Source organism: Bombyx mori, chromosome 14 (genome assembly GCF_030269925.1).
Source record: "Bombyx mori chromosome 14, ASM3026992v2".
In the NCBI taxonomy this organism is placed as follows: Eukaryota; Metazoa; Arthropoda; class Insecta; order Lepidoptera; family Bombycidae; genus Bombyx; species Bombyx mori.
In genome coordinates, this window is record NC_085120.1 from 1513110 (window position 1) to 1539284 (window position 26175).

The 26175-nt window shown below is 42.8% G+C and overlaps 1 protein-coding gene across 2 annotated transcripts; it reads left to right on the forward strand.

Moving 5' to 3' along the window:
* The first annotated feature begins 460 nt into the window (after positions 1-460).
* LOC101739627 (calpain-D) lies at positions 461-24747 on the forward strand. Of its 2 annotated transcripts, none has more exons than XM_038015314.2 (21): positions 461-807; positions 1620-1751; positions 2839-2897; positions 2973-4251; positions 5795-5932; positions 7552-7694; positions 8053-8197; positions 9207-9319; positions 10135-10225; positions 10759-10889; positions 11075-11187; positions 11323-11497; positions 11952-12151; positions 12848-12944; positions 13767-13927; positions 14126-14355; positions 15870-16034; positions 17060-17171; positions 17408-17680; positions 17751-17893; positions 18191-24747. In XM_038015314.2, exons 1-21 carry the CDS (start codon positions 569-571, stop codon positions 18363-18365), a joined length of 4314 nt encoding a protein of 1437 aa, XP_037871242.1. In that variant the 5' UTR covers positions 461-568; the 3' UTR covers positions 18366-24747. The 2 variants fall into 2 exon arrangements, with proteins under 2 accessions (XP_037871242.1, XP_037871243.1); XM_038015315.2 differs by having other exon boundaries at positions 467-807; positions 2839-2891.
* The last annotated feature ends 1428 nt before the right edge of the window (positions 24748-26175 follow it).

Sequence of the window (26175 nt, forward strand, 5' to 3'; positions counted from 1 at the left end):
TGTGGCTACGAAGACTTTAAGAATATATTTGATGTTAAAGATTTTCTGTTGAAACGAACTTAATGTGAAACATATTTAAATGCTCAAAACGTACCTAATATAATATATTTCAGTATCACAATTAAAACTAGTAAAATATAATTCATAAGCAAAATATAATGGAAAAATATTGAAGGAACAAAACTTTTTTAATATAGCGTCATCTATCTGCTGTTATCTGAAATATAATGGTGAATTTCAAAAAATTCAAAAATAGTTATTTATGATTCCTGTAGATGGCAGAATAAGCTAACAGCATTTTTAATTTTTCAGGATTTATGTTTTTTATGTACTTTATTAAGTTAAAATAGGGCATTATAAAAATATATTTGAAAATCAAATACATTATTCTCAAATTAAGCATATACTCAATGATCTCAGCTCTGTACATCCCTATGCCCTATACAAATACAAAAAAAAAGCTATATACAAACAACATGGTGGATCAGCTGTTTTCATTTTTCGAAAATTGGGGATTATTTTCGTGAAAAACGTATTGTAATGGTACAATAGCCATGTGTGAATTAAAATGGGTTCAATCGCATCTGTGCTACAATGGCACTGTCAGGTGTGTGGCCAAATCAACCCAACGGAGAGTGTAAAGTGTTTAAAATGCGAAACGAAAAGAATTTCGAGTCATGACGGCGGATCCTCCAGGGAAAACTGTAGAGATTCATCGTCTGAATACACTTCGCGTACGGGAAGAAGCGAGGGCACCACGCCAGGGTCGGAAGCCATCGTCATACCGACCGAAAACTCATTCTATAGGTGCGTCCTGATGCCTTTGTTGCTGTTCAGTTATTGATTTTTCGCGACCTCTAATTTAGGTTATATTTCCATTGTTGCGCGGGCCGTAACCAAGTTCATTAACGAAATTAATACCCGACACCCTTTTATTAGTAGACGCGTTCGAGCAATTATATTAAAATGTAGTTTTCATTGTTAAAATTTACACAATGTTCGGTGGGTATCCACAGGAGTCACGATCTGAATTTGGCAATAGACAGGTGCATTTATAGACAAAAATTTAATTCACAAGCTCATTTTATGATTAATGTTAAACTATACTAGTCAAAAAAGTAATATATTTACTCAGTTCTGTGAAAGTTCAATTAAATTAATAGTACGAATTGACGTTGTGATGTCTACAACCATCGCTAACCACTTATTACCACGTGGGCCGTGAACTCGTTCACCTATCTAGTGCAGTAAACATTGCGCAGTAGAAATAGTATCCTTAGCTTCTTTATGAGTTTCACAAATCGTTATCTTATTTGCCAATTCCAAACTTACTGTTAACAGAGAGAATTCTCAGACAAATGGCTGTTCTCAAATGATAAAATAAAAGAAAATTGAGCACTACACCAAAACAGGCCTTTGATTGTTGAACCCTCAACATTAACCTGTTGCCCTTTCGATTATCCCTCAAGAAATAACGAATCAAATTCACAGTATCTCCAGATATATTTTTTTATAATAAAATATATATTTTTACAATTCCCTTTGTCTCATTTAGTAGGAGAAATGCTAGAAGAGGAAATAGGATATTATATGCTCATAAAGTGTATTGTGACATACAGTGGATGGTCGTGCGTGGGGTCTGCACCGGAGGCGTCGAGAGCGTGGCGCTGTGGGTGCGGACTACGCAACGTATCAGCTGCTTGGCGCTGTGCAGCTTGTGACACTCTCGCTCCCCACGCACCTGTATACAGGTCAGCAGTTACTGATTACTAGTACTTAAGTACATAATTTTACTGGTAGGACCTCTTGTGAGTCCGCGCGGGTAGGTACCACCACCATGCCTATATCTGCCGTGAAGCAGTAATGCATTTCGGTTTGAAGCGTAGGGCAGCCGTTGTAACAAGTCTGAGATCTTAGATCTTATATCTCAAGGTGGGTGGCGCATTTACGTTGTAGATGTGTATGGGCTCCAGTAACCACTTAACACCAGATGGGCTGTGAGCTCGTCGAACCATCTAAGCAATAAAAAAAAAGCACATATCGAGGGCTAAATGGCTATTAGGTTTAAGCGGCATTTCGTTTGATACGTGACTCTTCTCTCTCTGTAATGAAAGGTCTGTATTATTTTGTATTAGCTTCAACAATTCAATGTTTTAATTGAACTTCAATTAAGTTTACTCCATTCAAATAGCTGAAGAAGGTTTGGTATGATATTTTTTCCAAATTTTAAACAAGTAATGGAGCTCCTGTAAAGTTGCAAAAATATTGCTTAAACTAAATAGCCTTACACCCCTCGATATGAATGTTTGAGCTCAATAGAAGATGTTAATTATTTGTGCATTTATATAAATGTGACGATTTATGTGGTATCATTAATAAGGTTTTGAATATGTTATTGGGACTTTTTGACGGGAATGCGAGGAGTGAAGTTGTGTGCTTTGTTTTATTTTGTCTATTTAGTGTTTCTTCAGGTTTAAATGTTTAATATCTGTGAAAGTGCACAAATGTGGGAAAATGAAACAAAGCCGCTTAACATAACTTCTCAGGATCCTCCAAAAAGTCCACCGAAAAAGTCTCAATAAATGACCACCATTTTCCTGAGATTATATTTCATCCCATATCATCTCATTTCGTTTCTTTTCGTTTTAATTTAATTTCATGCCATGTTTCATATTAATCAACTTCATTTCATTTCATAAAAAAATTGATCATATAAAAAAGTTTTCATTAAAATTAAAATAAGACTTGACCTAAAGGTCTTAGTTACCAGGTCATAAAATCCCTTAAAAATAAATTAATATGTTATAGTGTTATAGTAAGTATTTAAATTGATTTCAGGCTCTCTGATGACGAGGATCAAGGTCCAGGGATGACAGACAAGAATAAATCAGGTGAAGGTAATGAATGCTACCTATATCACTGTGAGTTATGTTTTTGATTTACTTACCTTCTAATAATATATTTTTTATCAGACAACACTATGATAAGGTCCAACACCCTAGCTGTACCAGCATACAGACCCGCTTCGAGTCACCCTGACAGCCGAAGACTTAACCTCGACCTCCAGTCCCTCAGGCTATCGCCAACACAGCTAACAGACCAAGCTCATGGTGTCTCCAGGTCCCTTTCCCACGGCTCTGTGATAAACTCTCATAAGTGGTGGAACTTGGATGAGAACAGGAGTACCATCAATAGGCCGACAAGCTTAATGCTCTCAGAAAGATATTCGAATACTGCCCAGCACTACCCTAGAGAGTCGTTTTTAAGGAGCCTCCATACTGTTACGAGAAAACCTAAAAAATGCAATGAGACAAAATCGAATTGGGAATTGAATTACGTGAAGGAATATCAAAGGGAGCAGAGCAGGGGCTTGCATTTAAAGAAGTGGTCTTGCAGCAAATGTACTCTTGAGAATTCTGGAATAAGAACGCACTGTGAAGCTTGCATGTCTCCGAGAGTATACGCACAAGCAAGAATTCCTAATTCCCGAGGCTTGAGCGTGACCACTTTAGGTCGCCACGAAACCTTGGGCAGGGAAGGAGCCACATCGCTTCCGTCGTCAGGTGGAGTTATGATAACAGTTCCCGATTGGCCGCAAACAGAAACCTCTGCGTTAGGCTCGTCGTTGCGTCGTTCGATCAGCGCCCAGAATTCACCAGAAATCCGGCCCACGTACCGGCGGTCCTTCTCCGAACAGACGAACGCAGAACGACCCACAGGCAAAGTCATATCGAGCAGACGAAGCTTGAACGATTACCACAAGTCGCTGGCGAATTACTGCGGCAGTCTCGGCAAGACTGAGAACCGGAACGAATTGGCCGAGTCCAGAATCGAAGAGGACAATCTGGAGCTGATCGACAAGGAAGTCAGCTGGGATACGAATGCTGAAGGCGTTATTTACGCATTACCGAACAAAGGTAAATACAAAGACCTGAATCTTCAGCTGCAAGTCAACAACAACGGGACCAGGTACTCGTACGTTTCCGTTCAGGATACAAGAAACGTGATGAGCAATTCCCAGAACGAGGCTCTCTACTCTAACGACATAGGAGACGGAGATTACGCGAGGATTGATGAGCTCTTGGGTGCCGAGAATTGCATATCGCCCGACACGGCCAGTAACATCAGGACCTCGCATATCTGCGGGGCTGGGAAGGAGCGTCCCGGGAGCCCTAAGTTTAACATGCTGCCCTCTGTGGGGAAAGTCTCTCATAACCCTCGGGAGGTCAACAAAGAGACACAGCAGACCAAGTAAGTAGAACTTTGCGCCTCAATGTCAATTTAAGGTTTTTTTTTACTTGAAGTCTGACTCTGTTATATTCATATCTTCAGTACCTTTTTATAACATTACAATAATAATTATCTTAATTCCTTTTTAATTCATATCATAGTATTAATGATAAAATCCTTTATGCATTAGATTCACATGCTTTGATGTCTGAATTTTTATTATACTTGGGTCATTATAAACGTGCAAACTGAGTCATAAAACATTACGTCAAAGGGATGTGACAATGCCGCGCAACTCGATATCGATAAAGGGATGCCGCTCAGGTTCAGCTAGTTAGATGACGTGGTCGTTGATGACTGGTACATGTAAGGTTGTAGGTGTTTGTAAAAATTGTTTTAGTTATCTTAGACAATCCTACGCGAACCATGGAAGCATTATAATACAGCCTCTGATAATAAATTTACATGAAGACTGCTGCACAGACGATGACATAGATAGATTACTATTCTTAATTGATTAATAATTGTTTAGAATTATCTATATATTAATACGTGAAGCGAAAACTTTGTACGCGTTTTTACGAAAATTGCGCGGACAGAGGAGTATGAAATTTCCCACACTTATACAGTACATAGAGAAGGAGTGCAGAATGTTAATATTTTTTTAAATTATGCATAAAATACATTAAATCAATATAAAAAAACATTACACACACTACCATATATTTGACACACACACGCATGCATACTATTTGCTTATTGTCAAACTTTTCTTATTGCTTATAGTCTGTGGTCAAATTGAGAATAGATTCAATATTGACTTTTTATTTTGTCTATTTAGTGTTTCTTCAGGTTTAAATGTGTAATAACGGTAGTTTATTAACTGTTTAATATCTGTGAAAGTGCACAAATGTGGGAAAATGAAACAAAGCCGCTGGACTCTCGGGGGACTTCCCGGGATCTTCCAAAAAGTCCACTAAAAAAAGTTTCAGTAAATAACCACCATTTTACTGAGATTATATTTCATCCCATATCATCTTATTTCATTTAATTTCATCCCAGTTGATTAATGTCTCAAATTAATCATCTTCATTTCATTTCATTTATCTCCATATTATCATTTTTCATAAAAATAAAAAAATAAATTAAAATAAGACATGACTTAAAGGTCTTAGTTACCAGGTCATAAAATTCCTTAAAAAAATAGATTCAATATTGTTTGTCTTTTTTAGTCTTGGCGAAATCTGTCATTAAAGAAGTATATTATTAGTCTTTGACGATAGAATGATAACATACAAACTTACAATTTCAATTAATTATAGTCGAATTTCGACCACTACAGGACCACTAGTTTGTATTATTATCTGTAAATAACGTTTTTTTTTTGTGTAATTAAATTGATTTCATTTTTATACACAAAACACTAGAAGTGTGAGCGAGCGATCCGATTTTTCTATAAGTGTGAGCGAGAGGTCTGATAAAAATGATTTATGACTCGGTTCGCACGTTTGTAATGGCCCAAGTGTAGCTTAAAAAAGTGTGACCTGATCATATCTCTGTCTAGTCGAGAGAGTCGGCTGTGGCAATGCGGCGAGTGCTGGTTCGCTTACAACTCGTGGTCGTCCAGAGCCTGCGACGTGTGCCGGAGCCCTAGGCCTCCACACGCCTCTGTTACATTACACGCACATTCCTCTAATAATCCGTAAGTTTTTACTCTCATACAATAGAACACCCTGTATGTACATACATAAAGAAGTTTTGTCATTCCCATTTTAGTATTAAAACAGACATTTATTATATGCTAAAATAATTATTATATGACAAATATATACGCCAATAAAAGCCAAGTTGGCGTCCAAAATGCTGGGAGTCCTCAACAGAGCGAAGCGGTACTTCACGCCTGGACAAAGACTTTTGCTTTATAAAGCACAAGTCCGGCCTCACGTGGAGTACTGCTCCCATCTCTGGGCCGGGGCTCCCAAATACCAGCTTCTTCCATTTGACTCCATACAGAGGAGGGCCGTTCGGATTGTCGATAATCCCATTCTCACGGATCGTTTGGAACCTCTGGGTCTGCGGAGGGACTTCGGTTCCCTCTGTATTTTGTACCGTATGTTCCATGGGGAGTGCTCTGAGGATTTGTTCGAGATGATACCGGCATCTCGTTTTTACCATCGCACCGCCCGCCACCGGAGTAGAGTTCATCCATACTACCTGGAGCCACTGCGGTCATCCACAGTGCGTTTCCAGAGGTCTTTTTTGCCACGTACCATCCGGCAATGGAATGAGCTCCCCTCCACGGTGTTTCCCGAGCGCTATGACATGTCCTTCTTCAAACGAGGCTTGTGGAGAGTATTAAACGGTAGACAGCGGCTTGGCTCTGCCCCTGGCATTGCTGAAGTCCATGGGCGACGGTAACCACTCACCATGAGGTGGGCCGTATGCTCGTCTGCCTACAAGGGCAATAAAAAAAAAAAAACGCAAGACTTACTGGTGGTAGGACCTCTTGTGACTCCGCACGGGTAAGTTCCACCACCCTGCCTATTTCTGCCGTGAAGCAGTAATGCGTTTCGATTTTGAAGGGTGGGACAGCCGTTGTACCTATACTGAGAACTTAGAATTCATATCTCAAGGTGGGTGGCGGCATATACGATGTAGATGTCTATGGGCTCCGGTTACCACTTAACACCAAGTGGGCCGTAAGCTCGTCCAACCAACTAAGCTATAAAATAAAAAGATTACACACACCTATACATTAACAAAATATATTCCATACGCACACACAGACACGCGTGCATAAAATTATTGTTGTAATATACAATATATATCAAGATACAGTTGACTGCTCCAGACACAGATAACCCCTATCTGTGGCTCCAGATATCAACTCAGCTCCTCAATGAATATCAATATTTGGTAACAATAATAATTAAATTATATCGATAACTCAAAACAACCCGCTATATTAGTATACTAGACGTGTCTCGCGGCTTCGTCCGTCTGAATTTTGTTTTTCAACAATAATATAACTTTTTATTTACTCGGGGTAAAGAGAGGTTTTGTGTCATATAGCTTCTATTAACTGGATAGAATTTGCATTAGATCCGTTCTTAGTGAGCGCCTGTGAATGGTAACGGTAATCCCGATAGGGCCGTCGTGGGGGTTTGCTTTAGATGAGAAAATTAAAGGCACGGTAGGCAGCGGCTTGGCTCTGCCCCTGGCATTTCTAAAGTCCATGGGCGACAGTAAATACTCCACATTAGGTGGGCCGTATGCTCTCCTGCCTACAAGGGAAATAAAAAAAAAGCACTATTTGTCCAGGTCGCGGTCGGTGAACCCCTCCGACCCCAGCACTAGCGGCACAGCTGCAGAAGCGAGTCACTCGGATGTACCTAAGAAGCTGACGGTGCCGATAGCGTCCCTGGACCACGACCTCAACAGTGACGAGCTGCTGTTCGCTGTCGGTGAGGACTATGTCGTAACTATGTCGGCCCCCGCTCCCAGCCTTCTGTTTGCGAAGGGCTTCTAACGGTTAATACGTTCTAATAATGCAATCTTCTTTTTGCTTAGAAAGTGCCATCTGGCAACAGAAGATATAGACCAGATCACCTGATATAGAAAATATTTGGTGTAATTGGTCATTTAATGTCATTAATCAGAAAGGGAAACTGGGGGATAATGTGTGACCGCGCAGGTAGATACCACCTCCCTGCGTATTTCTGCCGTGAAGCAGTAACGCGTTTCGGTTTGAAGGGCGGGGCAGCCGTTGTACTGTATAGACTGAGGGGTTCGGGCAGGGTAACGGGACAGTCGGCTCCGCAGAGTCGGCGGGTGTCAGCGGCGGCGGGGGGCCGGGCGGGGGGCAGGGCGGGGCGTGGCCGTGCGGGCGCTGCACGCTGCTTAACGAGTCCCATGCCGCCGCGTGCGCCGCCTGCGCTGCCAGCAGGCCGCCGCCCGCAGACTGCTGGTGAGCACGCAACCTCACTGTACACAACATTCATACTAACGTATTATATGTCTGTTGTTAGAACGAAGTTCTTTATTGGACGATGCAGAGGGATACCCTAACCGGGAAAAAACGTCCGTAACGTAAGATTTATAATAGTAATGCACACAGTGTACGGCTTAACTTTGTAATAACGTACAAAAAATAATATATTTTTTTTATCATTCATTCACCACGATCTGCGTTCGTTTGCGCAATACACTAACTTTTATGCAAACAACCGTGAATGAAGTGTACCACAATAAGTTCGCACGTTACCGAATGACCGTGGGCTGTTGCGAGACCTCCAGTTTTATTTTCTTTATACCTCGAATAGAACTTAAAATTAATATTTTTATAATGAGGAACTTCGTTCCTATCCGGTGTCCCACGACACCACACATCTTTTTTTGTATTATTTAATAATAACAATATTTTCCACCAATTAATTTCCACTATAGGCCTTGTCCCTAAGCACCCCCACCACATCCTGAAGTTAATTGATCTGAAACCCAATACTTTCATGCAACTACAAAAAGCTGCTATATTAAATACATGAAGAACTGTTTGTAAGTTTTTAAAAATGCAAGAAAACTCAACCAACGGACATTAAAAATATTTATTCCTTATTATTTACTTGTTGGCTAAGGCCCGTAAATGATAAATAGGTACCAGCGTCTGCTAAGAAAAAAAAAAGTAAAAAACATAATAATAATTGGTCTCAACAAAAAGTCGGTGATGGCCCATTGTTTTTTTCCCTACTCAAATTCAAATTCATGAAAACTTAAACCTCATTACTCCATTATAACTATAGTAAGCTTAGGCCACTTTTGCGCTGACGGCCTCATTTCTCAAAAAGGAATGCACCTACTATAGAACTCTACTCCAGCCTTGGTTGACTGGTAGATAATGCTTCAGGCATAAGTCCGCAAATGTACTCTTGTGCATAAAGCTGAATAAATAATGAATGCGTACAACAATCCACGTCCAGGTCTTGCAGCTCGTGCACCCTCCGCAATCCGGCGTCCGCCGCGCTGTGCCTTGCCTGCAAGACGCCGCCCGTACCCAGGCACGCAACGACCTCGGCTGATGTCCACGGGCCCGGTGAGATTCAATGCGATTGTTCTTTTTAAAAAAATTACCATTATCTAAAATATCAATTTACTGGTGGTAGGACCTCTTGTGAGTCCGCACGGGTAGTTACCACCACCCTGCCTATTTCAGTCGTGAAGCAGTAATGCGTTTCGGTTTGAAGGGTGGGGCAGCCGTTGTAACTAAACTGAGACCTTAGAACTTATATTTCAAGGTGAGTGGCGCATTTACGTTGTAGATGTCTATGGACTCAAGTAACCACTTATTACCAGGTGGGCTGTGAGCTCGTCCACACATCAAGACAATAAAAAAAAATCATTATCATCATCATATTATCAAAATATCATTTTAACAAAAATAAATTTTAAAATAGATTGTACCATTTTTTTGACCGGCATGGTGTCAAGTGTATAGTTTCAAGTTCAATCATATTATTCAAAATAACTTTTCTCATATACGAGTTCTGAATGACAACATTAGGATCTTCGCTCCACCGAGCCGTACCAGCCGCGCGGTGGAAGATCTTTCTGATGTCATTTACCCCCGACCTGGTGACCTTGGCATATCCCCAAAAATGAATTAAGTGATGCCGGGAGCCCACAGATTCCATAACGTTATAGCCACCACCCACCTGGAATCACGAGGTCCGAAACCCCCACTTTATTGTATCACGGCTGTCCCGCCCTTCAAAGTAGAGCACAAGACTGCTTCGCGGGAGAAACATGTAGAGTGGTGGTGTCGCTGGGGGCTAACAAAACGCGACCAGTAAATGCCCGCCTTCTCGCCTGCGGACCTCTTCATCATTTCCCGCTTTTCGTTATCTCCAGTTGGTCGAAGTCCGTCTCCGCGACGGAACAAGCCCACGCCGGCGCTGCCCAGACGGGGGTCAAGGCACAAAACGCCACCACCGGAGCCCAAGTAAGATAAGTTCACTGTAATACATAAACTTTTTTCTTTCTTACAGTATATCCCTTTATCCCGGTATATCTCATTAGAACTAGAAGTAGTAATCGAGCTTGTTGGAATTTGTTATGTGTATTTTAAACAAAATCAATGTTGATTAGCTCCAACCAGTCCTCATTGAGCCCTGAGGTAGACCGTGGATTAGATTTCATTTAAATCCGTTGCAGTTGCCATCCATCAACAGTCCCCAGCCACGATGAGGTGGGTGGGTTGTCCGTCTGGTCTTTTTTTATTTTATTTTTTATTGCCTTTGTAGGCAGACGAGCATACGGCCCACCTGATGGTAAGTGGTCACCGTCGCTCATGGACGTCAGCAATGCCAGGGGCAGAGCCAAGCCGCTGCCTACCATAAAGAACTCTCCGCAAGCCTCGTTTGAAAAAGGACATGTCATAGCGCTCGGAAAACACCGTGGAGGGGAGTTCATTCCAAAGCCGGATGGTACGTGGCAAAAAAGATCTTTGGTGCTCACGCTCGTTGTGGTCCCCAGGGCGGAGTGCTCGGAGTGGTCGTGTACGGAGTGCACGTACATGAACGCGAGCGCGGCCGCGTGCTGCGACATGTGCACCAGCCCCCGCCTGCCGCCCCCCGACCGCGCGCCCCCCGAGGACCCGCTCTCGCGTGAGTCGCCCTCTCCAACGCGCTGTATGTAGGGTAATATACAGGGGGAGATTTATTCCATGGAGTTTATATGTTGGCTCGGTTACCGATTGTGGTGAACCCGGAGAGCTGATTGGATAGAGCTGTACTCTGGTGTTGTCCGGCTTCAGTCAAGGCTATGAAAATGATGTTAATTTGTTTAATAGCTGAGGGCGCGGAGGGTGCGTGGCAGGGCGGCGAGGGAGGGGAGGTGGAGTTGCTGCAGGACGACGGGGACGCGTGGGCGCAGTGGCAGGACGTGCTCGCGCAGTGCGCCGCGGTGAGTTTAATGTGATCAGTTAAAGAAAATGTAAATACCTTTCGATAAATGCTACAAAATATAAATTTAATTACTAATATCTGTCTGTCCAACCCTATACGTTACTATAAGTTCATCCTCATTATAACCATTCAGACGGGGGAGCCGTACGTGGACCCCATGTTCCCCGCGAGCCCGCGCTCGCTGTACTACGCGGGGTCCTGCGGGAGCGGCACCAGGTGGCTGCGGCCCCGGCAGCTGCACGTGGACGCCGACCCCCGCCTGCCCTGGGCGGTGTTCCGGGACCCGCGCCCCTCCGACATCTCGCAAGGTGCCAAATATTCTTAATCTGTTCGTAACGTATAGGTCCGATAAAAAAAAATTAATACGTGGTATGGACACGTGATGCGTAGAGAGAAATATGTGCATGTGACTAGGAGATGTATGGAAATGGTAGTGCAAGGTAGAGGGGGAAGAGATCGACCGAAGAAGACATGGATGGAGTGTGTGAATAACGATATGAGAGAGAGAGAGGAGAGAGTGTTGAGATGACTGCTGATAGAAGCGAATGGAAGAGAAAAATTAACAGTGTCGACCCCGCCTAGTGGGATAACTTGGAGAAAAAAAAGAGCCTAGTTACGTATAAATTTAAAATGTAAGTACATATACGTAAGGTCTATGAAAACTTTATTTTCTGCATGCAATCTTACACTGAACTTATTAAACGGTAACTGGAAACCACAGCACTTAAAATTTCTAAACGGAAATGACATCACGATCCCCAGGCGTGCTGGGGAACTGCTGGCTGCTGTCGGCCCTGGCGGTGCTAGCGGAGAGGTCGTCGCTGGTCCGCGGGGTGCTGCTGCGCGCGGAGCCCAGCATCGGCGCCTACCAGCTGCGGCTCTGCAAGGACGGCCGCTGGAGGACCCTCACCCTGGACGACTTGCTGCCGGCCAACAAAAAGGGACACCTCGTCTATTCGCAGGTACCTTCCGTCTCCTGTCTACAGACCAGACCTCGAAGAATACAAGTCTTGGGTGATATTATCCGAATTCAGACCCCTGAGTTTTTTTTATTGCTTATATGGGTGGACGAGCTCACAGCGCACTTGGTGTTAAGTGGTTGAGATATAGGATCTAAGGTCTCAAGTATAGTTACAACGGCTGCCCCACCCTTCAAACCGAAACGCATTACTGCTTCACGGCAGAAATAGGGAGGGTGGTGGTATCTACCCGCGCGGACTCTCAAGAGGTCCTACCACCAGTAAACCAGTGCTGTAGTCAGGGTCGGCCGACCTACAGTCTCGGCACTCCTCGTGCTAAGGAGACACGCAGAGACCGTCGTGATCAAGGTTTCTCGAAGGTGACACAAGATTAGTGCGCGGTGAATACAGTCTTGAATTGACTGTCGAGAGATATTCAATCAAGGGCACAGTTAGGTGGATGGTCGACTGTCGCTAGCAGGTACTGCAGGATATTCATCACGAGACAGTTGACCGGGGGCGCACAGACAGACATCCCGGCTGGGACACGAATCAGACAAGATTATTGGGACAGTGAATGTTAAATATGGATCCTTTATTGCCGTTGATGGCTCATGGACCCCAGCGGCGTCAGTAGCTGATCCCTATCTGATCGCATTTCACCAGAAACCAAGATCCCACATGTAGAATGGTTTGCAGGCGAAAAGGAAACAGCTGTGGGTGCCGCTGATAGAGAAGGCGGTGGCCAAGCTGCACGGGTGCTACGAGGCGCTGGTCTCCGGGAGGGCCATCGAAGGTGAGCGCTGAACTCCTGCCGCTGCCACTCGGTGGTAGCAACGCGGTGGCTGTCTGTCTCCTGAGAAAATAACTCGAAGTTAACCCGCACTAATATTATACCCAAAATACTGTACCGATTTTCACGAATGTCTTTACGGATATAGTTTCAAACTAAGAAAAAATTTTTTAGTCTCAATCATCCCAGGGATGAGCAAATCTCCCTTTTTCTAATCAATTTTTTTTTGTTTTGTTTTGTACCTTTATTGATAAGTACTTCTATAATTATAACATCAGTTGCATCGGTTTTTTTTCCTACATATGCTGATAGCCTTGAGAGGCTATTTCAGCTTTTCCTTGACGTGCAAGTGAGCTCATGAGGCTCAAACCGGGAATGTTGCTAACACTGGCCCTAGCAAGAGCAGTGCTTCGCAGAATCTACCACCGGATCGGAAACGCGACCCACTGAGAAGATCCGGCGAGAAACTCAGTGGGCTGTGTGTCTGAGGGTTAATTTACTCGTCAAGCCCTTTCTTTTTTTTCTTTTTTTATTGCTTTGATGGATAGACGATCTCACAGCCCACCTGGTGTTAAGTAGTTACTGGAGCTTAACTACGATGGCACGTAAATGTGCCACCCACCTTGAGATATAAGTTCTAAAGTCTCAAATATAGTTAAACGGCTGCCCCACTCTTCAGACCGAAACGCATTACTGCTTCACGGCAGAAATAGGCAGGATGGTGGTACCTACCCGCGCGGACTCACAAGAGGTCCTACCACCAGTAAAGCCCTGAGGAGGGTATGGTTGTGCGGGATACATAAATATTGAGCTGGCGGCCCGCAGGTCTGTGCACGCTGACGGGCGCGGCGTGCGAGTCCGTGTCGCTGCAGGCCGGCGCCGCGCCCCTCGAGCAGCTGGACCGGGACCTGGTGTGGGCGCAGCTGCTGTCCTCGCGCCAGGCCTGCTTCCTCATGGGCGCCAGCTGCGGCGGCGGCAACATGAAGGTACCGCCCCCCAGCCGGCGGACGTGCCCTCACTACTTGGCCCCTTTTGAAACTTTAATGTGTATTGTAAAATCCTTAATAAGAGTTCAGTCAATAGTAAATAAAACTTTACGTTGCTTAATTTAAAATCTATTTATTTTGCCATCAAATTATAAAGGCCAGTAACGAAAACTTTTAAATCGAATGTAACGCTCCCAGGTGGACGAGGAAGAGTACCAGCGGCTAGGGCTTCGCCCCCGGCACGCGTACTCCGTGCTGGACGTGGTGGAGGCCGGCGGGGCCCGGCTGCTGCGGCTGCGCAACCCCTGGGGGCACTACACGTGGCGCGGCGCCTGCCCCCCGCCGCCGCCGCCCCCGCACCCCGCGCCGCCCCCGCACCACGACCGGGACCACGGCGTCTTCTGGATCAGCTTCGACGACGTGCTCAAGTACCGGATCGTGTTTATTACATACTGCTATACTCAATTAGGGATGCTTAGAGAGAGAGTATTCTATATTGTACACCAAAAAAAAAAGTGTGTGTGTCCGCTCCGACGCACGACTGGAGTTTACTGGATATAAAAAATTAAACGAAACAATACGAGAAATAGTTCTATATTACGACAACACGATACACTACAGATTATTAACAAATTAACGAGACACAAAACAAACGACTAACAAATATATGAAAATACAATAATGAGAGAAACGCGCGATCAGTACGAGGCTTTGTGGCGGACTGCCGGCGCAGCAGCCCGGCGTCACCTGCGATAACGCGGCCGCGCGTTGGCTCCTGATTGGCGCGCGCACGCATCACGCAATCAGGAGCCAATCAGGCGCATAACGCATTTCGTGTGACATGCTAGTACGATTTTGGTCCCCATAATTTTCATACCCCGGGCCTATATATGTAAATCGATTCTAAAGGAGTAAACTCCAATAAACAATGCGATATATTAAGTACAAAAAGAAAGTATCGCGTTGTATGAGGTCCCGCGTTGTATGAGGTCTCGTGTTGTATGAAGTCCCGCGTTGTATGAGGTCTCGCGTTGGATCAGGTCTCGCGTAGTATGAGGTCCCGCGTTGTAATAGGACTCGCGTTATATGAGGTCCCACGGGACTCCGTTATCAATAATAAAATTTAATGCTTCCGAAGCGAAGCGAGGGTGGGTCGTTAGTACATTAGTACATTAGTATCGCTTATGTAATTAATATATAAATCTACAGTGGTTTTTACGGATGTTCCGTTATAACTACTGATTGATCGGATGCATGGTTCAAGTCAACTTGAAACTAGGTACTCATGTAGAAAATACATGTACTTAAGGGATAGGCTAATATTTATATGAGTGTTGGACTCCCTACACCAGTTGCGGGGATGTTCATATGATGAAAACGTTTGTGGGGTTGAGAAATAATAATATTCATTTTAAATGCCCAGCGAAGCGGACGGGTACAGCAAGTATCTAATAATTTTAAGTCTTCATGCTTAAAACCAAACTTTTGACAACAATTGACGTTAATAAACTGAGAATGATTAGAGTTACTAACAAACGCTATGACATGTCCATTCATGGCTTGCGGAGAGTACTCAGTGGAAGACGGGCCGTTCACCTGCTTATAATGGTGAACCATTTAATCCATTTCTCCACGGTCCAGTAGTGGACCGGTCCGCGGGGCCGCGCCGATTCGGATGACTCAACCTTTTTTTTTATTGCTTAGATGGGTGGACGAGCTCACAGTCCATCTGGTGTTAGGTGGTTACTGGAGCCCATAGACATCTACAACGTAAATGTGCCACCCACCTTAAGATATAAGTTCTAAGATCTCAGTGTAGTTACAACGGCTGCTCTACCCTTCAGACCGAAACACATTACTGCTTCACGGCAGAAATAGGCAGGGTGGTGGTACCTACCCGCGCGGACTCACAAGAGGTCCTACCACCTGTATTCGGTTTCAGGTACTTCGACTGCATCGACATCTGCAAGGTCCGCTCCGGGTGGCATGAGGTCCGCCTGGCCGGGATCCTGCCCCCCATGTCCTCCACGCGCCACCTCACGTGCCTGCTGCTGACCGCGGACCAGCCCACCGAGCTCGACCTCACGCTGTTCCAGGAAGGCCAGAGGTGCGCCTCGCCGGCTCGTACTTTTTTGATCTGAAAATTGTAATAAACTCTCGATATTTGAGCCACCCTGCCTATTTCTGCCGTGAAGCAGTAATGCGTTTCGGTTTGAAGGGCGGGGCAGCCGTTGTAACTATACTTGAGACCGTGTGACGCATTTACGTTGTAGATGTCCATGGGCTCCGGTAACCACTTAACACCAGATGGGCTGTGAGCTCGTCTACCAATCAAAGAAAAAAAAAAGCATCCCGTATTGGGTACGTAAACCGAGCTGGGTCATTTGCAAATTTACACACATAAGTGACGCTGTGCTCTACTTCCCAGATTTGTTTGTTACAGTTATCTCCCTTATAACACGCTACTCTTATAACGCATTTTCATATAACGCGATTTCATTCCCTCGCATAACACGAGTATTCCCCCATATAACGCGGTGATTTCTCACATTATATTTCTATACTGTGAAATTTTGTAATGATTGGTATAGTTTATAATTAATTTCGCGTACCTCTTTGCACATTGTGTCAATTGTGTTGTTGTAAAATTAAATTAAATTTGCGTTCCTAGTTTTTGAATTGTAAAAATATTGGTTATATTGTATTATGTTTGTATATAACGCGTTATATGAGGTCGAGAAGCGCGTTAAGTGAACACAGTCCTACAACGCGTTTCCTATAACGGGGAACCAATCTACCGTATTACAGGGAGGATTACTGTATTTTTAAGGCAGTACAAAGTCAGCCAGGGGACCAGCTGGTGTGCTGCAGACCCTCGTAGCCATTCTAGGCCATGTCGCCCATGATATATTTTTCAAAAATTATAGCCCATTTATTTTTAATAAAAAATAAGTCATTCGTAAACAGGCGAAGATTTGACTTTTTTGTTGTTATCACTACCGACAAGGAAGCACATGATCCTCCTGATGGTCAGCGGTTAGTCACCGTGGACTCCGCAATACTCTCGCTTTGGTTAAGTAGATTTAGCGAAATTACTTGCTGGTTGGTAATTATTATCTAATTTTTTTCAAGGAACTCTGCAAAAAGCCAGCGGTCCCAGCTGGACCTGTGCGTGGTGGTGTTCCGCACCAGGTCGGGCCCCACCGCGCAGGTCGGCAAGCTGGTCGCGCACAGCAAGCGACAGGTAGACCATCAGCGCCGCCGGGGAGCTCATACAGCTGATCTTTTTTAAATATCCACAGAATATGTTTTGTTTTTAGTAGTTTTTTGTTCTATAAATACATGCCGGGCGTGAGGTGTTTATCGTACTGTACTTGTTCGGGAAACATTATTTACTCAGCAAGCTTGTGACCTCGTCCCATCCCTCCTCCTCGGTTGCTGCGATGCTCCTCATTTAAAAAAAACAATTCCCGGTGTAAGGTGCGCGGCTTCGTGGGATGCCACAAGATGCTGGAGAAGGGCTGGTACCTGGTGGTGTGCCTCGCCTTCAACCACTGGCACACGGGGCTGGAGGCGGCGGGCGGCGCCGACTGGCCGCGCCACGTGCTCGCCGCGCACGCCTCCAAGCCGCTGCGGCTGCGGCGCCCCCGGCCTCCGCCCCACCTGCTCGCCGACGCCATCATCGGCCTCACGCTGGCGCGCGGGCAGCGCCACGAGGGCCGCCAGGGCATGACCGCGTACTATCTCACCAAGGTACCTAGCGTCTGCCGGTGGCTTGATGATGAAGAAGAACTACTTTAAAGGTCATTTTGAATATTCTCAGGGCTGGGCCGGGCTGGTGGTGATGGTGGAGAACAGGCACGCGGACAAGTGGATCCACGTGAAGTGCGACTGCCAGGAGAGCTACAACGTGGTGTCCACGCGCGGGGAGCTCAAGACCATCGACTCGGTGCCGCCGCTGCACAGGTGACCCGCCGCAGCGGGGAATGACTGTTACTTATTTATTGGTGGTAGGACCTCTTGTGAGTCCGCACGAGTAGGTATCACTGCCCTGACTATTTCTGCCATGAAGCAGTAATGGGTTTCGGCTTAAAGGGTGGGGCAGCTGATGTAACTATACTGAGACCTTATATCTCAAGGTGGGTGGCACTTAACATCAGGCGGGTTGTGAGCTCGTCCACCCATCTAAGCAATAAAAAAAACCTCAACAATGATCATATGGACCAAGAGGGGACTGACTAACCTGTTGATTTCGATCCACAGACAAGTGATAATAGTGCTCACGCAGCTGGAAGGCAGCGGCGGCTTCTCCATAGCGCACCGGCTGACGCACCGCCTGGCCGCGGGGGGCAGGCTGTCCGAGTGGGCCTCCGCCCCCCACCGGCCCCCGCTGGCGCCCCCGCTGCGGGGACTACACGCTCCCAGGCTCATCGGGTAACCGCTCGACGAACAATAGTTATCGGTTTCAAAGAATACCGGCGACGACCCTGCAGTCTTCAGTTGGTTCTAGACCCATTCGCGTTCTCCACATTTACCTGAACTCACAACTGTGTGTATTATGTGAACGACTTAGTCTGTTGTTAACAATGATAATATTTAGTTTTGTAATTCGACAATTGATATTAGGCCCCCTTTTTTACACGTTTTAGCAGATCATGTAGACACGCGCACTCCTTAGGAATCTCAATGCGGCGCTATGTGTTGAGGACAGAATAGCTTTCTTTATTTACTCATATCAAGAACTTGCACGACGATGCGAGACAACAGCCCGCCCCCCGACGTGACCCCCTGGTCCCCCGGTGGGGGGAGCGGGGGGGGTCGATGTCCGGTTGCGGAAACTATTTGTGTATTTTCCGAGCTGGTGTCGCGGTGACGTCACGGACACGAGCCGAGTACCGTCAACAAAAACGACTCGCATCCGAAGAATGCGATTCTCAAAAAATTTTGCGATCAACAAATTTTGCTGATTGACAAAATAAGATATTAGACATAAGTTGTAGTTTCATGTTAATTGTACAAACAAAAATACTTTTTTTTTTAATATATATATATATATTTTTTTTCCTTTTTAGAGACACACTAGTATATTTAATAATTACAGTACCTATGTAGGGTAGTCGATAATTTTAGTCTTTACAATATATACGTGCGAATCACCGGGAAACAACACTAAACATATAATTTTACACGTTGGTACAAAATAAAATGTAAAAAATTTAAAAAAAAAGCTGCCGATTTTGAATGTTTGGTTTTAAATAGATTGAATTCGTTAGACGGTTCGGTGTTTGTTCGTTGATAATGCGCGCGTCCACAGACGATAGAACACAATATGCGACAGACGATGTTTTTATAAATCTCGATTAAGACGAAAATCTTAGTTTATTTTTGACTGACTCGGTGGTGCTGTAGTTAGCGGCCCTGACTGTTGCGCCCAGGGTCGCAGGTTCGATTCCCGCGTCAGGCAAACTATTATCTATATTATTCTATATATTTGTATATTTAAACGTATATAAGTGCGTATGTCAGTCTCTGGTACCCATAAACTAGGAAGTCCTAATTTGGGGGCGGATGACCGCGCGTTATTTATTCATAGTTATATATTTATTATTGTTTATTATTTTCCGATTTTTGTTTTTTTCTAGTGCATGGATGGACGAACTCACAGCCCACCTGGTGTTAAGTGGTTACCGGAGCCCATAGACATCTACAACGTAACTGCGGCACACCCACTTTAAGATATAAGTTTTAGAACTACCCTCCAAAATGAAACGCATTACTGCTTCACGGCAGAAATAGGCAAGGCGGTGGTACCTACCCGCGCGGACTCACAAGAGATCCTACCACCAGTCGATTTTGTATTCGAGTCGGTGCTCAAACAAAATTATTTTGACATAAAATCATCAAATTGTAACGCGAGCGAATTAGCGCGATTGTGCGGCAAAAGTAACTGTTGACCGTCGTAACTACGGTAGGCGGTGGCTTGGCTCTGCCCCTGACATTGCTGGAGTCCATGGGCGATGGTAACCACTCACCATCAGGTGGGCCGTACGCTCGTATGCCTACAAGGGCATTAAAAAAAATTATGCATTTTTTCCTACCTATTCTAGTAACCTCGGTGGGTTATTCTAGATTCATCGAGCTAGTAGGTGAGCTCACGGGGCTCAAACCGGAGTGTTTCTAACACCAGCCCTAGCAAGAGCCGTGCGCCGCAGAATTTACCACGGATCGGAAACGCGACCCACTGAGAAGATCCGACGAGAAACTCAGTGGGCTGTGTCTGTGGGTTAATTTACTCGCCGAGCCCTTCGTCGCAAGCGACGGGTTCGGTGAGGACGGTGACCGGTGCTTGAAGTACCTAGAAGCACCGTTAATGGATCGCGAGGATCCGAAATTACGTGATCATTAAAAACTGAAGATACTCTGATTTTAAATGACAATTATTTTAATGATAAGATACAATTTAATTAATTTTGACTTTATGATATTGTGTGACCATGTCGCGATAGACACTTCAAGTAAATACTCAAGATAAACATCATAACGAGGGGGTGAAAGGCTATTTGGTTTAAGCGACATTTCGCTTAATACGCTACATTTATCTTCACTACATAGTATAAAACAAAGTCGCTTTCTCTGTCCCTATATCCCTATGTGTGCTTAAATCTTTAAAACTACGCAACGGATTTTGATGCGGTTTTTTGACGTGACAACGTCTTATAATTCGATGGAGCCGGCTGCGCGCATGAAAAAACATGACTCATGCGGCGTTACCTCGCTCTGAGGTAACGCCGCATGGTAACGCTCGTCAATTGTTTATAGCAACGATAATTGCGGTAATGATTCTTTCGATATTAAATATATGTGCAGTGATATATTGTCGAATATTCGTGCTTTCATCATTAAAATAAATAGCACCGGTCCGCTAGTACAGCGATTGTAGGTTATGCTATAATTGACAAAACATTTCATCAGTATTTTCTTATGACGTTGTCACGTTCAACTATCAGTAAACCGACTTTACAGACAACCGATTTTTTTAATAGATAGAGTGATTGAAGACGAATGTTTATATGTATAATAACATCCATTAAATAGTGGAGAAATCAATAATAAATTACAGTTTCCGAAGCGAAGCGAGGGCGGGTCGCTAGTTGTAAATAAAGGTGCGTTTTATTTGGTATTAGCATCGACATTTCGATGTTTTTAATTGAACTTTATAACGCGCACATCCCTATTTGTTCTCGTGGGTCTCGGAGGGGCATGCATGCGGGCGGACGGGCAGCTTCACACGCACGAAACTTCGAGAAAGGAGTCAGTCCTACAGTCGATATAACACCATTGAACTATACCTTACATGGACATCATTAAAACTATACACCTTAAACTGGGATAGTTTTTTAATTCGTTATAACTTCAATTAAGTTTCCTTAATTAAATAGCTTTTTGTTTTTTTTTTCCAAGTTTTAAACTTTAAATGGCTCTCCTGTAAAGTTGCAAAAATGTCGCCTAAACAAAAAAGCCTCTCACTCGTCGATAAGTAGGTAATACATGTATTTTTTTTTAAATATATTTTACTGTCTTGGAAACAAAGTCCTTTAAGCCAAATCCGTATTTCGGTTTCTTTAGTAAATGAATAACATGTCTACGGCACAGACTTTGCGATTGTTGAGTGTTGCCAGACTACAACCACTCCACGCGCACAGACTTTCACGCAATATTTCAAGAGATTATTTCTTAAAAATTTTAAACGAAAATCACTCGTCTATTATTATTGTTACAATTATTTTAGTTATAATGTAAGTGATATCACCGGATCTTGCCATTGTTTGCTTTAACAACGATTGTTTAAGTTAATTAATTATAATTTTTTTTGTATAGTTTAGCTTCGAATAGTTAATTATGAAGATAAATTATATTATGTATTATCTCAGTTCCGTTCGTCGCTAAAAAGATTACGTATTGTTTAATTATAGATGTATTTCGTTTTAAAATACGATAATGCTATTAAATGATATTATATTTAAATCGATACACTGCTAATCTTCATTTTTATCCTTGGATGACACTGAAGTCAAACACCTTAACACTTGCTGTGGTCCTCCCACCGATCTTTGATACTTTGAAATTGCTCCACGCACATTTTGACAGAAATTTTGTTTACTTAGATTCCAATTGCTAACTTTTTTTTTAATTCGCATACTTAATGTATTATTTATTATGTACAAAGTTTTTATTCTCGAATTTTTATGAATTTCGGTGAGTACTGAAAACCACGGGCCTAGGCCAAGTGGAGTTTATTTTCAGTTTTAATTTCGTCTGATGTTTCGTCCTGCAAAAACCTTCCGAACAATCCGGCACGTTTTTAAAATTGTGGCTTTTTGCATTGTAAAAAAATATTTTTGGGTAAATCTAATAGCTTGATGGTGAAGGTGCTTTGGTATGACTCCAAAAGTATTATTTATTATTATTATAAATATATTAGAAGGAGTAATGACGAACGTGACTCTGATAGTTCATTAGTAAGAGAGTTGTTGTATCTTAAAGTACTTAATCGTACATTAATGGCCTAGTCTAGACCAGTGATGGGTAAAGTGCGGCCCGGAAGTATTTAATCCGGCCCGCCGAGAGTCCATCCATCTTAAATATTCTAGTCACCATTTTGGCGCGTAAAATAAAATCTGACGTTTATAATTGAAAATCTTGGAATTTTTAATGAAAGCTGCAATTCGTCAGGGGTGTTTTGAGCGTTCATTATATCATAGTTAACTTGCCATCATTATAAGTATCTCGGCAGTCTGTCACAGGTATTAGTTTATTTATTGGGAAAATGCCATTCTTATCACCTATCTATCACACGCCTCACGTCTCACACGCCTAAAAAGGCGTAAAAATAAAAGGTCTTTTGTTTATCAAAAAGCTTTAATATATAGACTTTGTAGCCCGCCATTAAAAATGTTTGCCCACCACTGGTCTAGACTAATTACGTGCAATACATGACATTAATATTAGTTCGTTTTGATTCAGTATGTTTGTTTGTGTGTGTACCGTCGACAGCACAACATTGTATTACTGTATCGTTATTTAATAATATTGGTTTTTTTTTAAAGAAAAGTAAGTGCATTTTTATAACCTAATTCTGTATCTGATGTATACAAATGTATGTCTGTTTGTTTATGTTGGACCACGTTTGTATTTCGTTTATGGGATGTAGTTGAAGCTGGATACAGTGGCGGCCATGGCGACCGTACACTGCAGTGTAGCGATGTGACAGCGGATCGCGACACGACACTAGTCGTCACATTTACACTCGGTTTTGTTTGAGCTTATGCGAGTATTTATTTATTTTTTAGTTATATTAGTACTGAAAATAAGTTACACATATTTTTCGAAAGTTGCTGAAGGATTTTTGAAAAAACTTGAAAGAATATGGCTATTTATAAATGTTATTATCTTATTAAAAGTGTTGTACGTGCGCGCGCTAAGACACATCCGTACAGGTCGATACTTAATATCTATAATCGAACTGCGTAATAGTCGGTATTCCGACGCTCCGCACGCTTTAATTGAGAGTCAATCTATCGACGGTTCGCGCTCGGCTACTAAATAAATATATACTCGCACGGTTCGAAGGATGAGACACGAGAGTTCGACCTCATGCCTCAAGACGGGCGACGGCGTTTACCTTCTGATGTCTATGGGCTCTTGAGACCCTTACACCCGAGCTAGGTCTATATTTAATGAAACCAATTCATTCCGTTGTAATGTTGTAATTATTTAAGTTGTCGGAGCATGTGTAGCGCGCGCTATATTCCGCCGGTACTACATCATAAAAACACATTCGTATGTAAATAAAATTATGCAATAAAAATTTTTTTCTACCTATGCTGATAGCCTTGAGAGGCTATATCAGCGTTACCCTTGCGTGTAAGTGAGCTCTCGGGGCTCAAACCGGAGTGTTGCTATAGCAAGAGCAGTGCTTCGTAGAATCTAGCACCGGATCGGAAACGCGACCCACTGAGAAGATCCGGCGAGAAACTCAGTGGACTGTGTATGTGGGTGTAATTGATTAAAGATGTACTTTTACACACAATTAAAACTGACCTAAAATCACAATTATGTTTTAAGAATTATTATTTTTGTAATCTAAAAAGTCGAATGTTGATTATTATCATCTGTGACAGGCGAATGAAAAATCTTCACTGTTAATTTAGAGAAGCATTTCGATACAAATTCACAACTAGCAACATTAAGAATGTTAAGGCTTTATGGCAACACCGACAATTATTTTTGAGAAATGTATTTTCGACGCTAACGTGCCATGGGGTACTTTTGGATGTAAATTTATTGATGAAATAAGTGTATTTAATTTAATTTTTTTGTTTTATTTTAATTCACAACTCCCCGTGCGAAAAATCGGCACGGATTTTACGGCAGTTCTCTAAAAACATCTGTATATCTGAATCTTTTGTCTACATACTGACTATATATAGTCTGCATACTGTTTGTATTACCTGTGTACATTATTTGTTTCGGTAACCATAGCAACGCGCCACAGATCACGAAACGCCAAGGGAACTGTCGCAAACAAATTCTAGACGCTTTGTTAATCTGTAATAGTTTTAAACGCACCGATTCTAAAACTTTTGGTAAGCCAGTGCGCAAACAAACATGTTTGATAAATGTTTTATAAACCACATCGTATAATTAGTTTATGCGTAATGTAATGTAAACGTAGGGACGGCTTAGGCATTAAGGACGAGCGGCCGAGTTATTATGAGTAATTATGTACGTATTAAGGAAATACAGTTATTTAAATTTGATTCGTTTTGTTTGTTTTTCACCCTTTTTTTTCCTACCTATGCTGATAGCCTTGAGAGGCCATTCCAGCTTCACCCTAACGTATGTAGGTGAGCTCACGGGGCTCAAACCGGAGTGTTGCTAACACTGGCCCTAGCAAGAGGAGTGCTTCGCAGAATCTACCACCGGATCGGAATCGCGACCCACTGAGAAAATCCGGCGAGAAACTCAGTGGGCTGTGTCTACGGGTTAATTCGCTGGTCGAGCCCTTTGTCGCAAGCGACGGGTTCGACGAGGACGGTGACCGGTGTTTGTGGTACCTAAAAGCACCGTTAATGGATCGGGTTTTTCCCCGTGTTGCATGCGTGACTATAGAAACCTGGGTCTGCAGTGTTCACTTTCCAATGCAGGAATTTATTGATGTCATTTATCTAATATTAATGGAATATAAAAGGAATTTATGGAAACAGCTTCGAAATCGGAGATTTATTATGACGAGCCAATTAACTTAGATTTGGGGAATAGGGACTAGGGGTAGAATAGGGACAAATCTGGATTGTCACAATGCTTTTGTGAGATTTAAATTTGTTGCATTGAAAAGGAGTTTTATTTAGTGTTTATGAATATTAAATAGTTGAATTTAGTCATCAGAGTTTTGTAACTGATTAAAGGTATTGAAAAGTTAATTACCTAAAGTTAAGTACCTACCTAACTAAATAATGCCAGCCCTAAACTCTATTGTCCCCATACGTGACACGATTCACCCCAAAAGCGAAGGTGGATCAGGTTAGGCTAACTATAAGTTTTTGTGTATATTTTTCAATGAACTATGTATAATAATGCATCGTATATGAAAATTTTAACCTCCGGAACCATTTTAATCTCAGTTTTATTGGTATTACCTGAAAAGGGGATTGCCCACTCTCCATAGTGTGCTAGGCCCAAGATGGACATCAAATATTACTATAAAAATGTACTGATTCAAATTCTTAAATGTATTGGATATCTAAAAAATATATTGAAATTGACGCCACTATTATAAAAAATATAATAAAAATAAAAACTCGTTTTGAGGTTAATTTTCTATATAAATAAGTGTTGGATTGTGAGATACTTCAAGAACTTTTCTTTTCTTAATGTTTAAGATGTTCCTAATGTATTTTTATCCAATAGGGTATAAAAACACACACTTAATTCTTTGAATATCTATATTTTCTTCATCTTCATACACAATTAGTATCATCTAAAAATAGCAAAGGAGAGCATATACACGGTTTTAAATCTCGGTCAGGGTAAAACCACAATTCAGACAATGTTTTTTAGTCGTAGTATGAAACGTTATTGATAAAAGTAAAATAAATCGAAGAAAAATCAAAACACATCCATTTTGTACGCAAGCACAACACCACAAGCCAGGGGGGTGCAACTCTCATACAAAGGAAAATAACATA

What these genes read in the sequence shown, in the direction of transcription:
- LOC101739627 (XM_038015314.2), top strand. Translation starts at nt 569, where the DNA reads ATGGGTTCAATCGCATCTGTGCTACAATGGCACTGTCAGGTGTGTGGC. An exon ending in GGCTGATGTCCACGGGCCCG is followed by an intron (nt 9,320 to 10,134) that starts GTGAGATTCAAT and finishes CGTTATCTCCAG; the next exon opens with TTGGTCGAAGTCCGTCTCCG. An exon ending in ACGCCACCACCGGAGCCCAA is followed by an intron (nt 10,226 to 10,758) that starts GTAAGATAAGTT and finishes TGTGGTCCCCAG; the next exon opens with GGCGGAGTGCTCGGAGTGGT.